The sequence below is a fragment of the Danaus plexippus genome, chromosome 8 (genome assembly GCF_018135715.1).
Source record: "Danaus plexippus chromosome 8, MEX_DaPlex, whole genome shotgun sequence".
Classification (NCBI taxonomy): Eukaryota; Metazoa; Arthropoda; class Insecta; order Lepidoptera; family Nymphalidae; genus Danaus; species Danaus plexippus.
In genome coordinates, this window is record NC_083542.1 from 8,840,883 (window position 1) to 8,867,360 (window position 26,478).

The following is a 26,478-nucleotide window of genomic DNA, read 5'->3' on the forward strand; positions in this document are numbered from 1 at the left end:
CAGAGAAACTCCGAGCATAACCCTTTCCATAGCTCGCTGAGCGACTTTGAGTTGGTGAACTAGCCGTACCGTTAGTGTCCACGTTTCGGCTCCGTAAGTCATTACGGGTAGGACGCACTGATTGAAGACTTTCGTCTTTAGGCATTGTGGGATCGACGATGTTAAGACTCGGCGTAACTTCCCAAACGCTGCCCAACCCAGCTGAACTCTTCTACTCACCTCGTCCTCGAAATTGTTTCTACCCAACTGCAATACTTGCCCCAGATAGACATATTTTTGAACAACTTCGAGAACGACACCGTGGACTGCAATCGGTTCCGGTAGAACATGTTCATTGAACATGACCTTGGTTTTGTCCAAGTTCATCCGTAGGCCGATGCGTATAGAAGAGTCAGCCAGGTCATCAAGCATCTGTTGTAGGTCCTGCAGCGTTTCTGCCATAATGACGATGTCGTCTGCAAATCGCAAGTGAGAGATGTGTTCGCCATTAATGTTAATACCTCGTCCTTTCCAGCGCAGCGTCTTAAACATATCCTCCATTGCATTTGTGAACAGTTTCGGGGAGATAACGTCCCCCTGTCTCACTCCTCGATGCAACGGTATGGGACTTGTTTGCTGATTCTGTACTTGGACGGACATGGTGGCGGCTTCGTAGAGACATCTTATTACTTGGATATACCGCCAATCAACTTGGCAACGTTGCAGGGACTCCAGAACAGACCAAGTTTCAATCGAGTCAAAAGCTTTCTCATAGTCCACGAATGCTAGACAAAGGGGCTGATTATACTCTTCGGTCTTCTGTATAATCTGCCGCACCGTGTGAATGTGGTCTATGGTGCCGTATCCGCTCCGAAACCCAGCCTGTTCCGGTGGTTGGAATTCGTCGAGTCTTCGCGCAAGACGATTTGTGATCACTCTTGAAAACAGCTTATATACGTGGCTTAGCAGGGAAATGGGTCGATAGTTCTTCAGCAGGGATTTGTCTCCCTTTTTGAAGAACAGGATGACCACACTCCTACTCCACGCCTCCGGAGTTCTCCCTTCGAAGAGGACAGAATTGAACAGCTTTTGGAGCTCCCTCAGTACGGGTTTAGTTCCGGCATTCAACAATTCTGTTGTTATGCCGTCCTCTCCAGGGGCTTTTCCATTTTTAAGCTGCCCAAGAGCGATCTCAATTTCGCCAATACTGACTTCTGGCAGGTCTTCGGAAAAGTGGCGTGTTAAAGTGGCTCTAGGATCCTCACACACGGGATCAGGCCGAGAAGTCTGCGATGCGTAGAGCCGGCTATAGAAGTCTTCCACTTCTGAAAGGACTGCCGGCATTGAAGCAACGACTTCTCCACTTGCAGTAGTCAACTTCGTCAGGTGGCTTCTTCCAAGAGATTGTACGAACACTTTTGACCCCCGGTTCTGCTCGATTGCTCTCTCAATCGAAAGAGTATTAGAGCACCGGAGATCGTGTCGTACGTGTCTACGGATCTTTTGGTTTAGAATCCGCCTTTCCGACGAAGTGACGGGTGGGTTTTCACGTCGTTCCTTCATTAGCCCTAGAGTCTCCTCAGAAAGTTTGGACTTCCTGCCTCTACGCTGCGTTGCACTGAAAATCGTACCCTCTTCCCTGAGGATCCGAACCACATTCTCGAGGTTTTGGTTTACGTCCGTTGTGGTTTCCACGGCAGCGAATCGGTTCTCCAGATTTGACTGGAACGTTTCGGATCTTATTATGGAATGGAGCAGGGTAGGTCGGAGCCTGGATTTCATCAGACGGACACGTTCAGCCTTAAAGTTGATATTCAGAGAGCCTCGTACCAGTCGGTGATCACTACCGGTATTAAACCTGTTGATCACGGAGACGTCTCTGAATATGTGTTTCTTGTCCGTCATGATGAAATCGATCTCATTTTTAGTCATAGTATCGGGGCTTTGCCACGTCCACTTCCTTTGGGGCTGTTTCTTGAAGAACGAGTTCATCAAGAAGAGACCCTCTCGTTCCAGGAAGTTAACGAGCATTTGCCCCCTATGATTCCTACTTCCAAATCCATGGGATCCTACTACCGATTCGTTGCAAGTCCGTACTCCCACTTTAGCGTTAAAGTCTCCCATAACAACGTTGTAGTGCGTCTTAGTAGTGTAGTGGAGGGCCTTCGATATATCATCGAACATTTCTTCCACTTCACCATCCGAGTGTGTCGAGGTCGGAGCGTACACTTGCACCACCTTGAGGCTGTATCTCTCGGTGAGCTTTAGTATGAGGTACGCTACCCTGTTCGATACACTAGACATTTCCACAACGCTATCGGATAGGGACTTATTTACCAAAAACCCCACGCCACCTTGGGATTGTTGGTCTCCCTCGCGAAAGTACATTAGGTGGCCCGATTCAAGAGTTACGGTGTCCTCCCCCGATCTTCGGACTTCACTTAACCCTAGTATGTGCCACCTAATCTTCCCAAGTTCCTCCTCGAGTTGCGCCAGATGCTCGTCAAGCCGTAACGTGCGTCCGTTGTACGTCGCCAGGGTCAGTTTATTTTGGTGGCCTCCCGTAGCCCGGAGATTCTTCGCACCCCCCGTCCCGCCGTTACCATGGTCGCCACCATGACCAAGAATAGCGGGACCGCCGAGAACTGGGGGCCGTGGCTTTTTTGTCGTACCCATTGGATGACTTGCCCATAATCGCCACGCTGGGCAGGCGGGTTGGCGATCGCAGTTGAATGATGTTCGGTTTTCAGAGACCGCTGCTGCCCGGTCTCTGTAAAATGTATACTCCCTTAGTCGGCTCTTACGACACCCGCGGGAAGAGAAGGGGGTAGTGACACCTGTATTCTAATCTGCCGTCACTACACGGCCTTGTTACAGCGTAGATCAAACAATTAAACTTAATACAGCAAAATTATATGAGAATATAAATTTTATTCGCTTACAATTTTTATGATACACTGATAATAAAATGACACTAAATTAATTACAGGTACAAAATGAACCCTCAAAGCAAAAGCAGCGAACGAATGAGACCTCAGTTTTTTTTAACACGGTATCATTTTTTATGAATAGAAAATTTAATCTATACTATTATTATAAAGCTGAAGAGTTTGTTTGTTTGTTTGTTTGTTTGAACGCGCTAATCTCAGGAACTACTGGTTAGAATTGAATTTTTTTTTTGTGTTGGATAGACCATTTATCGACGAAGGCTTTAGGCTATATAACATCACGCTGCCACTATTAGGAGCGAAGAAATAATGGAAAATGTGGAAAAAACGGGGTAAATTATTCATTCTTGAGGGCTTTCGTTGCATGCGTTGCGAAAACGATTCAAGATACCAAAAATATATGTATGAAAGAATTATTCCTCTTGAAATGATCTAAAAGAATGTCCACGACAGTATATATCTATCTTTTAAGATTAACACACTAGAACCGTTTTTATAGTAATAAAATTTGGTCGAAATTAATGCATTATTGTATCAACGTAATAATACAAATCTTTATCCAAATAAATGTGTTGTTGATTAAGATTATTTAACTGTGAACAAAATTGTCTTTGACATCACTTAATTTCAATGAATATCTTAGAAGATATTACAATTTTAAAATAACACCGATATAAAGTTCACCCGCGCGCCGCATGAAGTGCAAAACATAGGAGAGGCGTCGTTGCTTGCGAGCGACGCGGAGGGAGCGGGGGGGGTGTAGCTCTACGAGGTACCATGCCGCGCGGCTCAGACGCGCGGTCGGCTCCCTTCTGAACGGTTGTATGCAGCGTTATTTGTTTTTGCGGAATAATATCGTCGTGTAATAATACTTTTTAAATACTATTTCATTTTGTTTTAAGGATAATATTTTGCTTCTAATAATTTCACAATTATCAACATTTTTTTTAATTTTGATGTAGTAAGTAGGTGTCATAGTTTTCTTTATAGTAAATATTTTTTGTTATAAGGATAGTATTGTTTCTAATATTTTAGCAATATTATAACTTTTTTGTTTTGTTGTATATAATACTTGAAAATAGGTGTTATCCACATAAATATTCTTATTAGGTTAGGTTTTAGTTTAAGCATACATTTATCGTTTAACGGTTATTCTTTTGACATATATTTTATCCGATTTACGTAAGTACCAAATACAGGTAAAAATAATTAGGTTCCTAATTATTTACCATACGTTTATTTTTTTCTTGATTTCGAGTTACGGTTTGTTTAATTTTTCATATCTTAGGTTCTTTTTTCGTCATTATAATGCCTAGAAAAAGATCTCAGCTTTCTCGGCAGACTGCTACTGCAAAGCGGCTGCGAGTTTTGCGCAGCAATGAAACAGAGGATGAAAATATGCATAGGTTGGCTACTCAACGAGAAATCAGTGAACAAAACCGTGCTAATGAATCGATTATTGAACGGTCGCAGCGTCTAGCCTCACAAAATTTCCGAACTTCGGCAAACCGACAACGGGAATCAAGCGCTGACCGTTCTCAACGTTTAGCTTCACAGAGTTCTCGAACTTTGGCAAACCGACAACGGGAATCAAGCGCTGAACGTTCTCAACGTTTAGCCTCACAGAGTTCTCGAACTTTGGCAAACCGACAACGGGAATCAAGCGCTGAACGTTCTCAACGTTTAGCTTCACAGAGTTCTCGAACTTTGGCAAACCGACAACGGGAATCAAGCGCTGAACGTTCTCAACGTTTAGCCTCACAGAGTTCTCGAACTTTGGCAAACCGACAACGGGAATCAAGCGCTGAACGTTTTCAACGTTTAGCCTCACAGAATTCCCGCACTTTGGCTAACCGCGATCGGGAATCGAGCACTGAAAGATCCCATCGATTAGCACAGCAAAATGCACGATCAGCAAGAAATAGAACTCGCAGGCAACATAATTTATTAAATGCTGCGTTTCTTATGATTGTACACTTGACTATACTGAGCTAAATGATATTGATATTGGCAGAATGAATAAAATATGCAACTTATGCCAAGCAAAAAAATGGGCGACTGAAACTCCTGGACTGTGTTGTAGTGGTGGCAAAGTAAATATACCAATAATTCCGGAACCAACTACAGTTTTAAAAGAACTGATATCAGGCTCACATCCATCATCAAAGCATTTCTTAAATCACTCAAGGCAATATAATACACTATTTCAGATGACTTCATTTGGTGCCAAAGAGATTCGTGAGGGAAACTTTATGCCCACTTTTAAAGTCCAAGGGCAAGTTTATCACTTAATCGGTAACTTACTTCCAGCTGAAGGGGCACAGCCCGAATTTTTGCAAATATATTTTGTTTCACATGCAGATCAGGTATCCTTACGCTCAAATTTAAATCCAAGCTTGCAAATCGATCTTATCGACGCTCTCCAAACATATCTTCACGATCATAATACGTATATTCAAAGTTTCAAATACAATCTGGAAAATAGACCACCGGATGACTTCAAACTTATTATTCATGCTGATGTGAAACCTCCTAATGAGCATCGAGGTCGATATAATGCGCCAATAGTAGATGAAGTAGCTGTTCTTTTGATAGATGAAGACAAAGGTCCCCGAGATATTGTGTTGACGGCGAGAGATGGTGGACTTCAACGAGTTTCTGAACTTCATAGATCTTATGACCCACTTCAGTATCCTTTACTGTTTCCCTTTGGTAATGACGGATACTGTATAAATATTCCACAGCAGAATACTGCTGCTAGATCTAAAACTGTATCATGTATGCAATTCTATGCATTTAGACTCATGTTGAGAATAAATGACTTTAACAGCATACATTATTTCAAGGGATTATTCAACCAGTATTGTGTTGATATGGCGGCTAAAATGATTTCTGAGAGGCTAGACTTCATAAAAAGAAATCAAAAAAAATTGAGAGCAGAAGAGTACATTCATTTAAGAGATGCCGTGGTTAATGATGCGAATATAGACGCTTCTAATGTTGGCCAGCATGTTATACTGCCGTCGTCATTTACAGGATCCCCCAGATACATGAACGAAAAAAGTCAAGATGCCATGACATTTGTCAGGAAATTTGGAAAACCAGATCTCTTCATTACATTTACATGTAACTCCGAATGGCCGGAAATAAAAATTGAGTTATTACCCGATCAGCATTCTTACGACAGACATGATTTGGTTTCTAGAGTATTTCATTTAAAACTCAAAAATATGCCATAGGCCATTCAAAAACTTTTAGTTACAATGTAGGACTATTTCAAGGTTGCTGTTTGTCTCCAATTGTATTTAATATTGTAATTAACATCTTAGTAGATAAATTAACCAGCAACGAGAAAAAATGGGGGTATCGGTTCAAGTTTAATAATAAATACACGGAATCCATTTTAGCCATCGCTGACGATCTCGCAATACTGACACGTAACCCCAAACACTGTCAAGTACTATTAGATGAAGTGGATAGATTCTGTGAGTGGACCGATGGATTGAGGACAAAACCAAGTAAATGTCACTGTCTGTGTCTCGGTAGGCGGAGTACAAGATACACCTCATACGATCCGGGATTATCGTTAGGCGGTCAATGCATTTCTACGGTTACAGAAAATGCACCATTTAAATTTCTCGGTCGGAAGATTGATAATATAGGTCGTACTCCATCTTTGGAAGGTATAGTAGATAGCTTTTTGAACGATCTCAACAAGGTAGATAGCCAACAGATCAGTAACGTTAAAAAAGCTTGGATCTACGATAATTACCTAACTTCACGTTTAAATTGGCCTTTCCTCGTTTATGATTTCAATAAAACCCTTCTGTCAAAGTTAGATGCAGGCGTCATAAAGATGTTGAAGTTGTGGCTCGGGCTCGCGCTAACGGCTGATTCATCGGCTTTATTTAGGGATCGCAATAGTTTTGGGATGAGTCTAAAAAGGCCATCGGAGCTCTACAAACACCTGAGAGTTTCTGAGAGATACATCCTGGGGAAATCCCAGGATGACGTCGTTACATCGCTCCCAAAAGACAAAGATGCCCCAGAGCTAGAGTCAAGGCTTCAATTCCACAAGCAGTTTATGATAGGAGCGCAAAGTAACAGAGTAGGGTTAGGGTCAAGTAGGAAGGTCCAAGATACGGATATATTGAAGTCTTTTATCCGGCAAGACGAGAATGATAAATATAAGATCCATGCAATAAGTTTAGAAATGCAGAACGAGTGGTTAGACATAGGAGATTTTTGCATCCCATTAGCACTAAAATGGCGCACCTTAATCCATGATTGGTCGCCAGCATTGCTAAAATTCTATCTCAATGCGTTCCAGATGACTCTCCCAGATCAAAGTAATTTAGTGAGATGGGGTAAAGGTACCGAAAAGACTTGCTATATCTGTGGGAAGGCAGTTGGAACTGCTAGGCACTTGTTAGTGGGATGTAAGGTACTCCTCGATAGCGGTCAATACTCGCGTCGTCACGATAGGGTTCTAGAAATCATACGTGAAGCGGTTAGTCTTTCGGTAGCCAGAGCGCAAAAGGAAATAACCACAAACGAGCGATCAGTAGGTTTTGTGAGAGAGGGCACTAGGGCTATAAAAACAAATGTTAAGCCTTACTCCATCCTTAAAGCGGCTACGGATTGGACTATAATGATGGATACGTATGAAAAACAATACAAAATCCCCGAGGATATTTGTGCGTCGGCCTCCAGACCAGACATATTTATGTATTCGCGAATCTTAAAGCGCGTTGTGATGATAGAGCTTACGGTTCCTTGGGAAACCAACATCCCCAAAGACCATACCATCAAGGTCAACAAATATTACGAGCTCACAAACGAACTCACTCGAAATAGGTTCGTCGTGGATTTATACGCGGTAGAAGTGGGAGCGAGAGGTATAACGGCTAAATCTCTCTACAACCTGCTAAAAGACTTGGGCCTGTCCAGAACTCACATCAATTCGTTCTTGGAACGTACTTCGAAGGCAGCCCTAGTAGGTTCTTTTCAAATATGGTTAGGTAGGGAGAGGAGCTTGGACAGTGGAGGTGAGCGTTTAACGCGCGTTAGTTAGGGGCCCCTTAAACCTACACCTGGGTCGCAAGTCCCAGGCACTGTTGAAGCTCCACTCCCTGCAACGCAATGAATCCGGCACCCGCACGGTGAATCCATTGAATGCTAAGAGGTTTCGTCTCCTTCTGACGAAGAAAAATATTTTTGGGCCTTCAAGAGCCTTTGTTTACAGCGTAGAATGGCAAAAAAGAGGTTTACCACACGCCCACATTTTATTGTGGCTGGCTATCAAAGTACAACCAGATTCTATAGATGCAATAATATCGGCTGAAATACCTGACAAACGACAAGATCCAATTCTTCATAATATTGTCATAAAAAATATGATACATGGTCCTTGCGGATTTCATAACCCTGCGTCACCATGTATGAAAGAAAACATTTGTTCTAAAAAGTACCCTAGGAATTTTATTTCTGAAACACAAACCGGGGATGATGGTTACCCAACCTACAGGCGCAGGTCTCCAGATAATGGTGGAAACACAGCAATAATTCGTGTCAAGGGTACAGAAATGAGCGTGGATAATAGGTGGGTTGTTCCCTATAATCCAGTTCTATCACGAATTTTCAATGCACACATTAACGTAGAGTTTTGTCAATCGGTCAAAGCTATTAAGTACATCTGTAAGTATATTCATAAAGGCTCTGACCAAGCCACATTTTCGCTTCAAAGTAATAACAATGAAGTAGAAACATATCTAAATGGTCGCTATATAAGTTCTTCGGAAGCGATCTGGAGAATTTTCCAATTTCCTATTCATGAACGTTTTCCGGCAGTAGTTCATTTAGCAGTTCATTTGGAAAATGGACAAAGAGTTTATTTTGATAATAATGCAAACCTTCAAGATCGTGTTAATAATCCTTCATCAACGACACTTACAGCGTTCTTTGACCTTTGCAAGAGGGACGATTTTGCAAAAACCCTTTTATATCACGAAGTACCCCAGTATTACGTATGGGAAAGAATTCATTTTCTAGAAGAAAACGTGGGCAAGATGTTGAAGGATATCCCGGTGTAAAAAAAGACACAACTTTAGGCCGTGTCTACAACATTCATCCGACTCAAACTGAATGTTTTTATTTAAGAATGTTACTGCAACATGTTCGCGGTCCAATGTCATTTGAACATCTAAGGACCGTGAATGGTGTTATTTGCCAAACTTATCAAGGCGCTTGCAAGGAATTAGGTTTACTGGAGGGAGATGAACATTGGCAGAATACAATGTCAGATGCTGTAATGTCCGAGCCAGCCACAAAATTAAGAGAATTATTTACCATCATCCTTATATTTGCCAACCATCTGACCCTTTAGCATTATGGAATAAATTTCGTAATGCTTTATGTGAAGATATACTAAACAGAATGCGTAATGAGAATCAAGATATGACATTAGCATATAATGATGATATATACAATGATGGACTAATCATGATTGAAGATAAAATTCATGAGATTTGCGATAAATCACTAACTGATTTTGGGCTTCCTGTATCAAAAAGGATTAATTCACTTAATCATCTGGATCCGTTAGAAGTAGCATTGCGAAAACCATATGATCTAAATGAATTGAATGATTATATTACTCAAAATGAACCAAAATTAGTTAATGACCAGGTGACCGCGTATTATTGTGTTATGCAAAGTGTTCGTCTTAATGAAGGAAAAGTATTTTTTTTGGATGCTCCCGGTGGAACCGGCAAGACCTTTATTACTAATCTTATATTAGCAAAAGTAAGGTCTCAGGGAATGCTAGCTTTGGCAGTAGCGTCGTCAGGTATCGCTGCAACTTTATTAGCAGGTGGACGCACAGCTCATTCCACTTTTAAACTGCCCCTAACTGTTTCTTTACAAAAAGATAGCGTGTGCTCTATACGTAAAAATGGCCCTTTGGGAAAAGTTTTACAAGATGTCAGTTTAATGATCTGGGACGAATGTACCATGATCCATAGAGCTCATGTAGAGGCTCTAGATAGGACTCTTAGAGATATTAGAAGCTGTGATAAAATCATGGGTGGGATTACTGTCATGTTTGCTGGGGACTTTCGACAAACTTTACCAGTAATAGTAAGAGGAACTAGAGCAGACATTGTAAAGTCTTGCCTTAAAAGTTCCCCATTATGGAAGTTTGTAAACATCCTAAAATTAACTACAAATATGAGAGCACATTTGGGTGGAGGTAATATAATTTTTCCTTCAAAGTTACTTTTAATAGGAGACGGGAAAGTACCTCATTTTGAAAATAGAATTGAAATTGATCGTGATTTAGGAGAAAGAGTGAGTAACATTGAGGACTTAATTTCGAAAGTTTACCCCGACATCAGCGAAATAGAAAATAAAGATCATCAATGGATGTGTCAAAGGGCAATGTTGGCGGCGAGAAACAGTAGCGTAGACGAAATTAATGATTTAATTTTAAGTAAACTTCCAGGAGACATAGTTACCTACACATCTATTGATAATGTAATGGATCAGGAAGATGCGGTCCATTACCCACAGGAGTTTCTTAATTCTTTGAACCCCAGTGGTCTTCCCCCATATTCCCTCAAGTTAAAAATAGGTGCCCCAATAATTTTACTCAGAAATCTTAAACCACCAAATTTATGTAAAAATAAATATGATGCCGAAAATAACTATTTCACGCGGACGAAGTCGCGGGCATAGCTAGTATATTATGAAGCGAGTCGCTCGGCTGCAACAAAGCTACGCATTGCGGAAAAAACTCTGCTTTATTTAACACTATACAGATGTCATTGCATGTAGTATTTTAGGAAGCCTTTAAAAAAAGATTGATGGATCTTTCAAGCCTGAATAATAAAACCTTTTTGAATGTAAATAAGTAACATGTGAACATGTTTATTTGAATAAAATATTACAGTTGAAGTATCTGTGAACAACAATTGAAGTTTTACATTGAAGTAAGTTTAACAGAAATTGTTAAAGTTTTAATTCCATTTAATTATAAGGGAGTTTAATCGTCTCTCAGTTATTTCTGTAATCAAGTATATCCGATGTCTTAACAGCTCAAGGACTCTTAATTTTACTATTCATAAAATACTTATGTCACAACTTTCACTTTACGATATAAAGCATCAAAAACACTTTAAAGTTTTAATTAAATAAACCTAAAATATCTATTCGACACGCTTATACAGATAGAGTAATCAATACTCATATAAATATGTATAAAATGTTTACTATTTGTGTTTTGTACAAATTGTCCGTATAAGTTCAAAATGCGTTCATTATAATAATTTATAAATAACAGTAAAAATATTTTTCATCGAAATTTCACATACATAAAAACAATTTTCACATCAATTGTAATAATTCAATTTTGATTAGGTTGTTCACTTTTAATTTTATTTCAAACACCCGTCTAAAGTATTTTTATTATTCACATCTCCTCGTTTGTTATATATATTTCTTTCTTTCTTAAATGTACAATTACGAACAATAATATTAATGTAAATGTTTGCTTTCTATGTAATATAAAACGTAATAAAAAAAATTTGTATGTCTATTTACAATACTAGTCCCTCTAAATCACTTAGAAACGATATATAGACACTTAATAGAAAAATAAAAGCCACTGTAAAGTACAGTGAAGACGCCCTATTGACCAGAGAATAATACGAACTTTATACGGCTTAGGTAATTAATTAAACATAGGAAAGAAGGGTCCTTGTTACACTGGGGGACCTTAATATGACTTGATATGTGTTGTGATCAAAGGAAAGTTGGATTGATTAAATTTGCTCAATATTGTTGGCGAAGGGTATTAAGAATGTCTTATTAGAAATTCAGGACTTTTACTTAAAAAAGTTACTTCACATTGATAACATCTCTCTAAGTTTTGTACTAACATGTTAATATACTGTTTATCGTCACAAAGAGAAATAATATAGTAATAAAAGAAAAAGTAACGAACAATCTTTAGAACAAAGTTTAGATAAATACTTAAAAAATTATGTCTTTGAATTGATTCTATTGATCTAAAAGTGTGTTAAACTTTAATTATTAGTTAGGCTATAGAAATGTGTGTTTTTCATTTTGCAAGTTTTGTAAATATAATATAAATAATTGTCCCTATAAGCTTTCATTTCACAAAAAGCTACTCGTTACTCGTACTTTAACTAAAACCATTGTTTTCCTAAGATGTAAAAGTAAATGTAATAATTATTATTATTTTTATAATTTTGTTAAAATTATGGCAGAAAAATATTGGCAATATTTTAAAGATGAATTTGATATCACACCAGTCTCGTTAAAGAGAATTCATGGCAAAATATGCAGATTTGCAAAATTTTATCCCAACGGTTTAATAAAAAAAAAAACAATTGGGACCCAAAAATTATACATCATATGATATTGAAAACGGTCCTCTTATTTTTTATCCAACTTCGGTAGGGACTGTTAGGCATTATATTTAGAAGTATATAAGATGTACATACTTTACATGAATTGTGTACACTGTACAAAATACAATTTGTATATAATATACAATTCTATATACTATACAATTGTAATCGTGACGAAAATTAGTGAGAAACTATTGAGCTCCGGGAGTCCAAGACCCAATAAGTTAATATCATCTCCGAGATTGATCTCATTGATTGATCCCATGTTGTTTTTAATATAGTTATATCTTTACCAAACACCCATATTTATAGGAAGATGAAGAAGATGTGGCAAGGGAAACCGACTGGATGCAGTTTAAATCCAAAAAGAAAAGGAAACTGAGCTCGTCGCCTGCACAAACGGAAGAACCTCAAAAGGTAGACTTAATTACCAAAAACTCCAAAATAAAGAAAGTGCCGCCCCTTCCACCTATAATCGTACATAGTATAGTGGACTGTTAAGATTTTTTCTATAAGATGCAAAATCTTGAATGGTATGTTTGTCACAATTAAGGCCAATAACAAATCTCTTATAGGCTCTCAGAAACATATTATCCACGATGTGCCATCTAGGGCCCTCATTTTAAAACAAAGAATACCTATTAGAGTCGTGGTCAAAAATCTGAACTACATATGAAAACCTAGAATAACCCTAACCGAGATATAGGAAAACCGAGAGAACTGTCGAACATCTACAAAACAAATCCCAAAAATAATAGACGCAGCAAGAAAGCTGGAAGAACAAAGAGCCTCTAAATATGTTCATGTTAACCTATTCGAACGATGAGGACATTAGCAAAATGTCTAGCATAAAGGCTATCTTAGGATATAAAGTCGAAGTGCACTCAATTAAACCATCGAAACTAGTACCACAGTGCAAAAGTTGTCAGTATATGATAACACTCACAAGTATTGTTCCAAGGAACCGCGATGCATTAAGTGTATAGTAAAACACCTAACTCGAGACTTCAAAAAACCAGCAAAAGAAAAACCAAAGTGTATACATTGTGGTGAAGCACATCTAACTAATTACGGACGATGTATAGTAGCTAAAGAAATGCAATACATAAAAATATAAGCATTAAAAAACCATTAGCGAATAATCTGGAATAAATGACTCCGAAACGACCATCAACCTATAATATGAGAGAGAAAACCTATGCACAAGTCGTAGCTAAAACATACCGGCCAATAATTGATAATATTATAAACCAACTGCAAAGTAACCTGGCTGTATAGTTGGATGATATAATGAAATTAATGTCATCTCTCAGCAGGCTACAAAACTTGTAAATTATAGTCAAGCAATCCATTAGCAATAAATCACATAAAAAATTAAAATAACTGTGACGTCATAGATCAAGTCATACAAAAATATGCCGAAACCCATGACAAGAATGTCGAGATAACCCAACTCCTTGATATCACAAATATAGTGAAAAGACTGACACCAACAAAGCCTTTTCAGTTAGTGTAGTGTTTTTATTGTTAAATAAATACAGTGATAAGTGCCGCGCACACATGAATAAAGTCTCTTCGCCTTAACAAAGACTAAGTACGTGTTACTAGACACATACTTAGAATAAATTTTATGTAGTAATTTGGGTCAAATTTATTTACTTATTAGTCCAAAAGCTAGATTGTAAAATAAATTATGAGTATTTTGTATTGAAGAAAATTAATGTAATATCTAACGGTCTCCATAAAAGTATTCAGTTATTCAAAAAGTATGTCGCATATTTTTCACGCTAATAATTTTATAAAAAAAATGAAGTCAAACTATCATTTCTAATATACCCTTTTAAGGATGCTGCAACTGTTAATTTTTTAATGACGTTGAAGTTGTATTTGCTTTGTTATAATTTAGCTAGTAATTTCTCTGTATATAAATGTATATACAGAGAAATTACTAGCTTAACTAAAATTTATAAAGTCATCGGTGTATGTAATGTAAGTGACATTTTATTACTTCGTGACAACATCGGTTTGGTAACAGCTTTGGTTTTATAATTGGCATTTATAGAAGAAAAAAATAATTACGATAAAAAATGTTTCAATTAAGAATCATCACGTGAAAAAAGTTCGTTTCTATGAAACCCGAATTAGCATTAGCCGAGTTCGAGTCAGTCACTTCCCGCAAATTAATGGTACGAAATATAAACAGATAATTTTGTGCTGAATAAAATTTAAAAAAAAAAATGCAAAAAGAGCAAAAGTACGGTATAGAAAAAATATAGAAGAAAAAATAACTTTACTTATATTTGCTAGCGCTAAACTTTTTTATTTTATTTGAATGTATTACAGCATAATATGTACATTCATTTATTTACTAAAACGGACGACAGTCTTATGAGTATACATATCTATTTTTATGTTTCTTTCTCCTTTTTTCTATTTTTTTTTACACATTTGTGAACGCTAAGAAAGAAGAGATTAAAATAATTTTAGCTCCTATGGCCCTTATTGATTCAAATTTATAGGTTGATACTGGCATAGTGTGTTCACCACCTATTATTTTATTTCCGTCTTCCCACGGCTGAAATGACAGTCAGCACTATCCAGTCGAAATTAAATAATAATAAAGATAATTTCTAATGTGAACTTAAAACATTGCAATAAATGTAGTTTTAAATTTATATGAGGTTATATTACATTTAAAAAAATGTTTCTTTCAATCATATTATTAATATTGAAAAAAAAAAACATTAAATCGTATAATTTTTATTCTGATCATTGTTTTGCTTAGATCGATAAACTAAATAGGATTGAAACTTCAAATTCATTCATACCAAATGTCTATTGTCTCGTGTATAATACGATTAATAATATCCCCATGTTTTGGGATGGTGGGGCTCTCTGTAATATATTCATAAGCTAAACAGATAACAGTGTCCGGATTTAAATCAGGTGGACAAGGTGGACAAGAGGAGTTTGTTACAATTGCTCTACAATTTATAATACCCTGTATTCTCAAACTAACGTTATATTAAATAAGTTTTATGTTTTGTCTACTGTACAATTGAGATGAGTTTGCGTTGTCAGACTAAATACTATCAGTTCTATGTTTTTTAAATCCTTTTATATAATTATAGATATCATCAAATCCTTCCAAAAGAAAACTTTAAAACGGTTTTCGTTTAATTAGTCGTTCAAATTCATACTGGAGACGCGGAGTAATTAAAGTTGAAATCGAAATTTATCTTGAATTTAACGCAAAATTTATTATCTAAAAACTGAGAAAAGATGGTTCGTCCAAAAATGCTCCGAAAATATTAGATTTTTATGAGGTTTTTTAGAATTTTTAGTTATTAATGTTAAAAGTTTGAAATTCATCATAACTGCTACTACTTTTATCTTGTTTCAAAATTTACTTTGTGAATTTTATTAAATGGAGTGAATGTTTTAAGTTATTTATGCATGTATAATTAATGTGCTAAGCGGCAATGTGTTAAAATTGTTGCATGACCAGCCCAGTTTCTTGACTTTGACCGAGGGCAAAGGTTTAGTGGATGACCTTGAGCCATTTAGGCAGTGGTTACCTGTACCGTATAAATTATTTCTATAAGATCCCTTTACATAATTATATCTCCAAAATTTCGTAAAACCCTGCCTATAGAAACATAATTTGTCAGTAAATCATTTCAAATTACTTTGATGTGATTTTAATGTTATATTAATGTTTTCATCGTGTTTATAAACGTAAAATAAATTATAACCTCATAGTTATATAATAAAGATCAATAATTTAATATGTTATGTGATATAGCGATTTCGGTTATAAATTCCTGAGAAGAAGTTTATTTTTCACACTTAATAGGACGGTTATTAATTGTTAAATTCATTTGTTTAATTTTATAGTTTAATTGCACTTTGGCAGTTGATGTTTTTTAAGAGCATGTATTTTTTTGTTCCTAATATTTTATATTACTTTATACCTTAATTCAATTGATATCTAAAAAAATGTCTCGCAAATTACTTAGGATTTATGTGAATAAATTAGCTGAAATCTCCTAAATCACTTTAAATTTTCTAAATCTTTAAGGGCCGAGGGTCAGGGCCGGACCAAGTGACCCCTCGGGGCGACCCTTATTAATGAAAGCATCAAACAACACTCTGCACTCACGATATTTTTGTTTGTTATCTAGCACACACTTCTTCTTATTTTATAAGTAGGTATGAATCTCAAATTCCTAAGTTTGTTGCTGCGGCTTTAATAAAGGAGTTAAAAATACACTTTTTGCAATATATTTTAATGATTTTACTTGTAAAAGAAAATTGTAGAATAAATTATAGCGATACCAGACACTTGATTTAAGTATGAAGTCAAAAATATTTAAAAAAGGTTAAGTATACATTCGTTTCTGTTTGTCATTTTCAACTTCCTACTTAAAAGCCTTTCAACGAAGAGAAAGAGTAAAAACTTGAAAGGTTTCGTGATTCAAGGCCAAACGTTTTTGCACGCTTACGTCAATACTGCAAAACTACTTTGTTAACATTACACAATAAATTTATTCTAAATTTATTAGTTCAATCGAGATTTCAATTAAGAGCTCAATTTAATTTCTTTACTTTGATGAAAAAAAATTGTTTGCTAATTTTACTTATATTAAAAACTACGTACTTACAATCTACATGGATATGTAAGATACTTACAGGAAAACATCAAAACGAATTGGTTGAATTTTTGTAGTCAGCTAAAATCTAGAGTGCTGGAATAAGTCATACTCTACTGTTTGTCCCATAAATCTTTTAAATGGTATAAAACTTCAAACATTTGAAGAGCACACCAAAGGCAAATATTATTTTACAGTGAAAAATAAATTATATAAATAGTTACATTATAGATTCTGATTTTAAATGTGCAAATGCTGGGTTTTTTTGGTTGCTCGCCTATTCGTAATTACCTATATCTCTATCTGTATGCAACGACTAAAAGCCTTTTTCAATAACTCAATTACATGTATGAATGAAGCGCTTGATGTAAGATATATTTTTAGTTCTGAAATATATCTCCGATATCATGAAAAGAATTGAGAGTTCAATTGACCTCATCGCCTTATTGCTCTATATATAAAGGTCTTTATTGCGATGTAATATATTGTACACCAGATTGTGTCTTTTCTATTGAAGCTTAAGACATTGTGAGTGGATGTAATCTGCGTACAGATTGCTCCCTTTTTAATATTTGGATCAAAATATTTTTTTCCTATTTCGTAAGGTTCCAAGGGTCTATTTGACAATGGAATATTTGTTATCATCTTCACATAGAGGTCTTTGTTTATTTAATGTTTGTGCTTCCTCGTACATCGTTTGAGTGGCACAATCGTAGTCTTAGGTCGAGCTAAAATATTTCATATCATTTGAGGCAAAACTCAAAACTGTTGTAAGAAAATTACGCAAACATAATCAAAAAGTTATTCCAGTTCTACGAGCGTATGCTTCAATATCAATAGTTACGATTGTAATAACTTCCATGTATCTCCATATATCAAAACAAATAATAGTATAAGGTAAACGTTCAAACTACTCATTTTCTTTGGTCCGTTACTTGGAAGGATGCCAAGCGCCCTACTTTTTTCTAAACTGCGCAGTCAAAGGGTGCTATTTCTCTCTTTATGTATATACAATGTATTTGATTTAATACGTACATGACCTTTTCTTTATTTTTTTTTTTAATAAATCAGTATTTTTTCTTATCTTAGAATCTGTGTTTAATTAAATAATAATTTATAAAGCTATGCTATTATTTATTACTTCTTACAGAGTAAGTTACCTTTTAATAGCTGTAAGATTTTTATAACAGAAAAATTGAAATTAATATTATATATAACAAATTCATGTTAGAAGTTTCGAACAAATACTAATTTGTTTTTGTATGGTGGGATGACATTTACATTCACTAAACCAGAGTCATTGACACAAATGTCACCTGTAAACCACAATATTGTCACTAAATTGATATCAGAAACTGTCGAAGTAATATGGGTCATTATATAGTACTAAGATACAGGCACGAGTGGCGATGTGCCAAAGTTGTCTCAATTAGAACACTTAAATAAATTTATAAGGTGATACTTCTGATTTTCACTGCGTTGTGTATGCTTACATTCTCATAACATTATCTTAGATTTTCATTAAAACATAGCATTGGTTATAATAAAAACCAAGTAATATATGATTTTTTTAAATATTTGTCGAAACTGTCTAATATAATAAATAAAAGCAACAGTTGATCAATACGTAAATATGGAAATTCAATTGAGTGATAATAGAATGCATATTATTAAAATTTACTACAAATATATAAGAATAGCTTGGACTTAAAAATTTGTAAGTCGATAAATTTATTTATTCGTATAGAACTGCGCAAAATAAATAGTATGATCATTTGTCGTCATCGTGGAAATCAAAAAAATTGAGAAAACATTGATGAGATGTGTACTATAATAGACGTAATAGAGACTGCGAAATGAAAACCATATTTCTGACAAAGGCCTAAAATCCATTGAATCAGATCCCGATCGATACCCATTATATGAAGGCAAACCGACCAAAAGGAAATGGCTTATCTAAATTTTACTCAAGTGTGAGTATCATAAACAATCAGGATTTTTAAACTCAATGGAATAAATGCGATCTTACTCAATGTTTAAATTATAAGTATTTAACATGTAGACATTTTGGCTTGAGGAAGACAAAATACCTTTGTATATGTTTAAATTTCGTTTTCAATATTTATATAATATTAAAGTCAGTGTAACAACAATTTTAAATATTCACATAGCACCAACAACAATTTTACAACGCCTATTAGTTATCATGTAATATTTTTGTGTTTAGGTAATTTCTGTACTGGAGAATTTTGGAAATAAACAGAGTTGACAGAGATTTTTTTAATGTTTTAACAAATAACAAGCAGTCAGCTATCAAAACTTTCTTTTGCCCTTCTATTCGGAAATGTTTCTGGTCAGAACAAATATACCATAGTGAAGGACGTCATTCCCATGCAACCATGCAACCTGTGCAGTTGGTACAACATTTGGAAACAATTTAAGGGGTGACATTTAACATGGTTAGACAACGGCTTGGTTTTAACATCCAGCTTCAAGATATTGGCTCTGGTCCAAATTAACCATACTTTGTGATAACATGAATAAGAATAAAAAATAAATAGCTAAAATAGAAAAAAGATTTTGCTATACAAACCAAAACAAAGTCTCGAATTCAAGTTATATTATAATATTATAAATATTTAAACCTTTTTTTTTATTTTAATTTGTTGTATTCATTCCATGTGCAAAAGAATTATTCGTCACGATCACTACAAACAAATCTAGGGTGAATTTTATCTGGTTCCGTTGTATTTTTAACGCTTCCCTTGCCGCGACTGCGTGACCGGAATTCAAGCATAGATTAAAAATGGAAAGCAGACGAGTTGATTTAACTTTATAATTTAACAAATAAATTGCCTCGAAAAGTATTTGTGTCCCTTTGCTTGCTTTAATTGTTCTTAATTTATTTTATATTTTAGTAAAACAAAATACTTTAGCTTATATATTCAAAATTTTCTTGAAAAGGTTTATGTAAACGTTGTGTACCTACATGTGTAAGCAATGTTTAAAATACTATAACACTTCAGCTCATTCGCTTTAAATAATAATGAGGAGTGAGCGTATATTATCTGTTTTTCATTATAACGAAAGAAATATATGATAATACTGATATCAGATATATATCTGTCTTAGTACACTGGATAAATAAATAGATTTATATATATTTTATTGTTATTATATTTTAACGTTAAACAATTTAATTGATAAATCAACTGGCGCGTGACATACCATAGATTGCGGGTTCAATCCTGACCGTGTTAATTATTTTTTCATTCAACATTTTCTAATTTCAATTTTTATTCAAAGAATTATTTCTGTTTCAATCGTAACTAATATAAAGATTTAGTTATTTACGTTAAATTAATCGGATTATATTATAATTTAAGATAACAATATCGAAACATTATGAAAATATATTAATAGTAAAATAGATTTTTTCTTCGCACAAAGTGTAAGATTAAAAATATGGCTTGTAATTGAAATATTGTATCAAATTCCGTGTCAGAAGGTGTCGTCTCTTTAAAGTTACTATGATTGAAACTCTACAACGAAATCGTATTTGTTTGATAAGTGTAATATTTTTTTATGTATTAATACATTAAATACAAAATACCCAGACTTATTTTATAAAGCAAACCATTTATGAACATGTTCCAATATAAATATTATACAAATATTTTTTTAATTATATCATGTTTAAATTATACGTCAGACGTCAAGGTATTGTTTAACAAAATATTATCTTTGTCACCTCTACATTAATTATATTAATCTATGTAAGCCTGTGTGGCTGAACGTGACGTATGCTAAGCTTATCCATTTCTCTCACGTGCCACAATGTAAGCATATATTTTAATTTGCCATTGTTTTTGGTGACAGGCTCTTGGTGTTTTTACCTGTGATGTTCCACTTGAATATTTGGGTAGAATTTTAAATTTTAGACTTTTGTATTCCGTCTCTTTATATTGCAAGACAAGGATGGTTTATCATTTCAAATAAAATGGCTTTCAGTCTTTTGCATTGTTAGTTCACATTAAGAAGATGGATTTTATTAAAAACAGCTTCAGGCGTGCTATTTATACTAACAAATTATTACGAAAACTTATCCTTATGTTGCAGTTATATTGTGAAAATAAATTAATTACTAATAAATTCGCTTAGACTTCACATATTATGTACGTTAGAGTCGTGTTTTTTTCTCTTTTCATCTATATCTCTCTCTCTCTCTCTCTATTTTTCTGTAAATTATCTCCAGAATATAAATAAAATTTCATTGGTACGTAACACCTCTTACGTCTTACTTATCACCCGATTTAACCAACCTGTCTCAATCTGTCGTCAGCTGTCACAGTACAAATATGTTGGTAACAGAGAATAATACGAAAAATTACAAACAAATAATCACACTTTTATATTAAAATAAAAAAAATTGGACGGGAATATTGGTATGTACTGAAATATAAAATTATGAGAATCATAAAATTATAGTTGATATTTTTTCAATAACATAAAAGAAGCAAACAAGCACTCGTCTAAGCCGCCACAGGTATAGCATGATGCCAATGTCATGAATGTTAAACGAAGGCTTAAACAAGAAATATTTGATAGATCATACATTTTCATATAGTGATTCTGGATACCCAGCCTTAAATATTGTAGTGATATTATAAATGAAATCAAAAGTTATTTTGATCCTATTATTATAATTTTATCAAAATATACAATTTAGAATAAAATGATACTGAAAACAATCCGATGTATCGCATCAAAGTGCTAAATGTACGTCAAGTGTGCGCTTAAATTGTCTCGGGGCACATTTGCAGCATTGTTCAGTGATAAATTGTTTGCGCCATTTGCAAGGATACGTGGCGCGTATTACGAATACGATTGATTGATCAGTTTTGTGTTTATTTATACAATGACTACTCAATTTATAAATCCTCACTCGTACATCAAGATCACTGATCAGGATTATTTAATTGCCTTATATTTGATAACTACTCGTAGTAGCTTGAAAACGATCTTAAATACATTTTGAAATAAGACTTATTGAAAATTGTGTTATTGTTTTATTGCGATCTTAGTTTTTAAGAAATATTTTTATATTAAGTTGTTTTGTATTATTCAAGTTAAAGCAAAGCTTTTTATATTTCGATTGCATGCTATTTTAAACCGTATTCCCGTGATATTAAGACCATTAAGACTTCATCAGTCTTAATATAATTAGTATAACAAGGAGTTTGCATAAGCAATTTCCTGTTATCCGAACTAGATGTATATACTTACATAACCAGTTGATGATTAATGCAAGTTTAATTATTAATTTATTTTAATATGTAGACGTGATTTTTAATATGTACATCAAGGTGATATCTAAATATAGAATTTAAAATACAAGTTATTAGCATAGAGGGGATTTTTCTCTGTTTTGAATAAAAACTGAATTTTTAAATGAAAACATTTTTATAAAATTCTCGTCTTGTCTGTCCGTGATCATGGTTGCTGGAAAGTAACCGAAACGTCGGGAGTACGTAGTTTGAAATAATAAAAAACGTATAGTACATCCGAAAACATTAGTTTTACTTAAATTAATACTCGAGAAACTATTAGATATCATTATAAAAACGTTCTTAGTTTATATCTTTGGAGAAATTTATTCCCATCGACATTTTTTTTCTCTGCCGATTCCGGTCCTGTTGCAACATTCTTTACAAGTCTTAAACTCTAACAACAAAAACTGATCACTTCTTCCAATGAAAATAATATATAACGTAATAATTTTTTTGCATTGTCAAACTCATTTAAGTTTACATATAAGCCAAATAATCGTCAAAATTAAACAAATAATATTTTATAAAATAAAGATCTTGTACATTTTTTTTTGTGTTACCTTTATAAACTATAAAAAGTATAGTCAAACCCGTAGAGATTTCAATGTGATGTGGAAGTACGATGATGAATATAACCTCTGGGATTCCTTTATTACATCTTAACACATTATCTTTATATATAAAAGAAGTTTGTGTTAGTTACACTTTTTATAACTCAAGAACAACTGTCGGGATATGGTTGAGAATTGGTGGGGATATAGCTTAGAACCAGGAGACGGACATAGGACATTTAATTCTGTTCGATTGAAAAAGAAATAAAATTTAATAAATTCCAATATCTGGTTTTTTATGGCCTCCAGGGCGGAATAGAGTTTGCCCGGTTATCCATATATTGCTTATTCTATAATTTACAACTGGAATATAATAAATATTAAAATTAAAACTAGTATATAATAAACATCAAATACAGATATTTCCGTTTTTAATCAAAGTTCCATATCGATATTAAATAAGAATCTGCTTATAATATTAATCATTGCACTATATTTAAAGCAAATATTTTAGCAAATACTAAGTGGTCTTGACCCTGTAATAAATACTTATTCAAGTATTTCCTTAGGAGCTATATTTCAACCTTGCTATACAAATTCTATGAAATGTAGCTAGTAATATTGAATTTCATTCGCCGCTATGATGTACTATCAATGTACGACGACCTGCCGTTATTGGAATGCCAAGGCTGAAACGGCCCTTTGACAAAGTTACACTATGTTCTAACATTGTCGATACCATAATTTAAATAGTTTATACCTATTAATAAAACAAAAATTTCAGAATGAAAACAGGGAAATTAATACTACATTTTATTAAATATATTTTTATCGTAAAACTAATATTCAACAAATTTATGTACACACAATATTCCACGCTGTAATGTATAAACGACCATAACAGGAAAATCATTAAAATGGAATGAAGTATTCGGTAATTACACAGTGCTGTTAATCACCACTTTGCAATTACTGGAACAAAGTGGACCCGATACAGACCCCGATAAATAAGGACATACTGACGTAAAATTAAAATACAAGCGAGTTCACAAACATTTTAGTTATCCAAGTAATATGGACTAAAAACGAATTTACATTAAAGTCTTAATTTAAGAGTATTTAAGTCAAAGATATTGAAGAGTAATAAAAATTTTACGCTACATTTATAATTCGCATTTTTTGTGATTCTCAAACGTCTCTTTAAATTTAAAAGTATGACGTCACTTTTAGTAACGAATTAACCTTTTGTTATTTCAAATTTTACTTTCGACATAAAGAAATGTATATAAACTCTCACTTTTCCAGAAATCCAGACAGTACTGAGTCCATATATATAATATATTATCAATTACATTTGAATTTTCATGAAACAAATGATAAGACAAAAAATTCCGCTTTATAAAGAAACGCTTATCTAAAGGAAGAAATGTAAGGGACACAAAAATTAAGAAGGATTTATTATGCGCGATAAAGTCATTTAAAAAACGCTTCAAACTTCGTCTTAATACCGATTAGCTTTTTACAATTAGTAAATATAATTATAATAGTAACGAAATTGCATTGAGATATATTATGCGACTTCATTCATTTATGTATACTTTTAATGTTTACAGGATATTTAGGTGTTAAAGAGAAATAGCGTAATTGGTCATTTAACGGAGGGGGTGTGGATAATAGTCATTGGGAACGCTTAGAGCTCGAACTTCCCATGTTAACCGCTGTGTAATACATACAGACGCGTTAGAACATTAGTATTACAGTATTAACGCTGGTTTGTACACATCAGATTACAAAGAAAATACAATAAAAATAAAATGGTTTAATGAATTTTAACCTTCATTAATTTCAGGACAAAGCGTTTCAAAATGTGTGTTCAATTTATAACCGAATAAAATTTTTAATGATAACAATTTATTGGCAAAAACTTTTGAAATTATCTCAGAACTGTCATACTTAGTATTAAATAATGAATTATTTAAAATCTTAAATCAGATTTAGGAAGAATTTTTGATAAAAATTCGAACTATATTAAGCTTCCATATATTATTGACAATTGTCAAAGAAGATGCCTCACAAATGTTTCGAAGGAATTCGTACAACAAATGTGCCATTTATGCAGTCATACTATCATATGCATACATTGTATACTATATGACTTCCAGCTTACATACTATGATGCTTTGTACATCTCACTGTAGGAGACAATAGTTAAGTCTCACGTACCAGTAATTTCACAAGATGCCTTAAAACCCGAAACAGCAATTTAGACTGCCAGGGAAGGAGCTGAATAATATGTGAATAGTATTAGTATTTAAGACGTCAAAGGATGCATCATAATTATGTGCATATGCATGTATAGAAATGTTCATGCTGTATCAACTGCACTAGTTTTTATGTTATTTCTTGTGATACATGAGCCATAATAATCCTTTCACCAACAAAACTATCATTCAATGTACATATTTGCATGAATGAATCGCTTGGAGGTATATTTTTCATATACATATATATTTATGTATGCGAAGCCCTATGGATTTACGTTTCCACTTTTCATCATGTCCGAGAAATAGAAATGACACGAAATAGAAAACCTTTTTACATTAGTATTGTGAAGCGACGTCGGCACGGGCCAGTAGGCTTCCATAAAAGTGCTGAAACTAAAATGTCGTTTTAACGTACGTCTAGCATACCTTTTGAAGGAATTATTCAACTCCTTTTGACAATATTTAGATACTCTTATTAATGTTGTCTGCCGCGATTAATTTAAGATTTCGAATTATAATAATTTATTCGTATATAAAATACAATTTTTGTTAGTGTTATAAAATAGTTGTGATTACTATATATTAAAATTATATAATAAATTTAATATTTAAAATTTAAACAATATTCACACCTTAAAATCCTATTTTAAAATAAATAATTAGTAGAATACGAATGAAAATGAATTATAGTAACAAGGCAGAATCTGAATTCTACCGGACTAAATTAGTTTGGTACAAATTAATGTATCAAACGGTATTGATACCGTCGAAATTCTCTGCCCTTTGTTTCAAATAAAACCGATAAACCAATAATATATAATATACTAACCAATTTTAGCTGGATTTCCCAAAACCGCAGTAAACAGCGTTAATATTACTACATATCCTTTCCAATCCATGGCGACACTTTAAAGTCACTTGAAAAAATAAAGACACGCGTATAACATTCTACGAAATTCTCGTAGCTATCTACGGCGTAGACGACCGCACGACGCGACGGCGTCCAGACAACTGAGCTACGCTACAGCTACAGTTGTTATTGATTCTTTTAAATGTTATTTTTGATGATTTAACATGTAATAGATGATTGATAGTAAATATTTGATGTAATTAACGTTTCATGTTCGAAATATTCTAACGGTTTTTTATAGATATCGGTATTTTCATGATTGAAAAAATAAAAATATACCTTACGCTTAACCGGCGATGTAATTACATTTAATTAAAATTTAAGATTGAAAAAATATCTAGAGAAATCAGATTACCAGATTCAAATTAAATCTCAGAGAAATAAAACCTAATATTGCATGGCCATTAAACAGG

The 26,478-nt window shown here is 33.9% G+C and overlaps 1 protein-coding gene across 1 annotated transcript in view; it reads right to left on the reverse strand.

Annotated features, from left to right (window-relative positions):
• Nucleotides 1–26,139, reverse strand: part of LOC116776297 (uncharacterized) — a 67,968-nt gene extending 41,829 nt beyond the window's left edge. Inside the window, exon 1 of the mRNA XM_032669460.2 lies at nucleotides 25,985–26,139. Coding sequence (XP_032525351.2) covers nucleotides 25,985–26,054 — 70 coding nt within the window. The 5' untranslated portion in view covers nucleotides 26,055–26,139. The remainder of the gene's footprint in view (nucleotides 1–25,984) is intronic.
• Nucleotides 26,140–26,478: the final 339 nt, after the last annotated feature.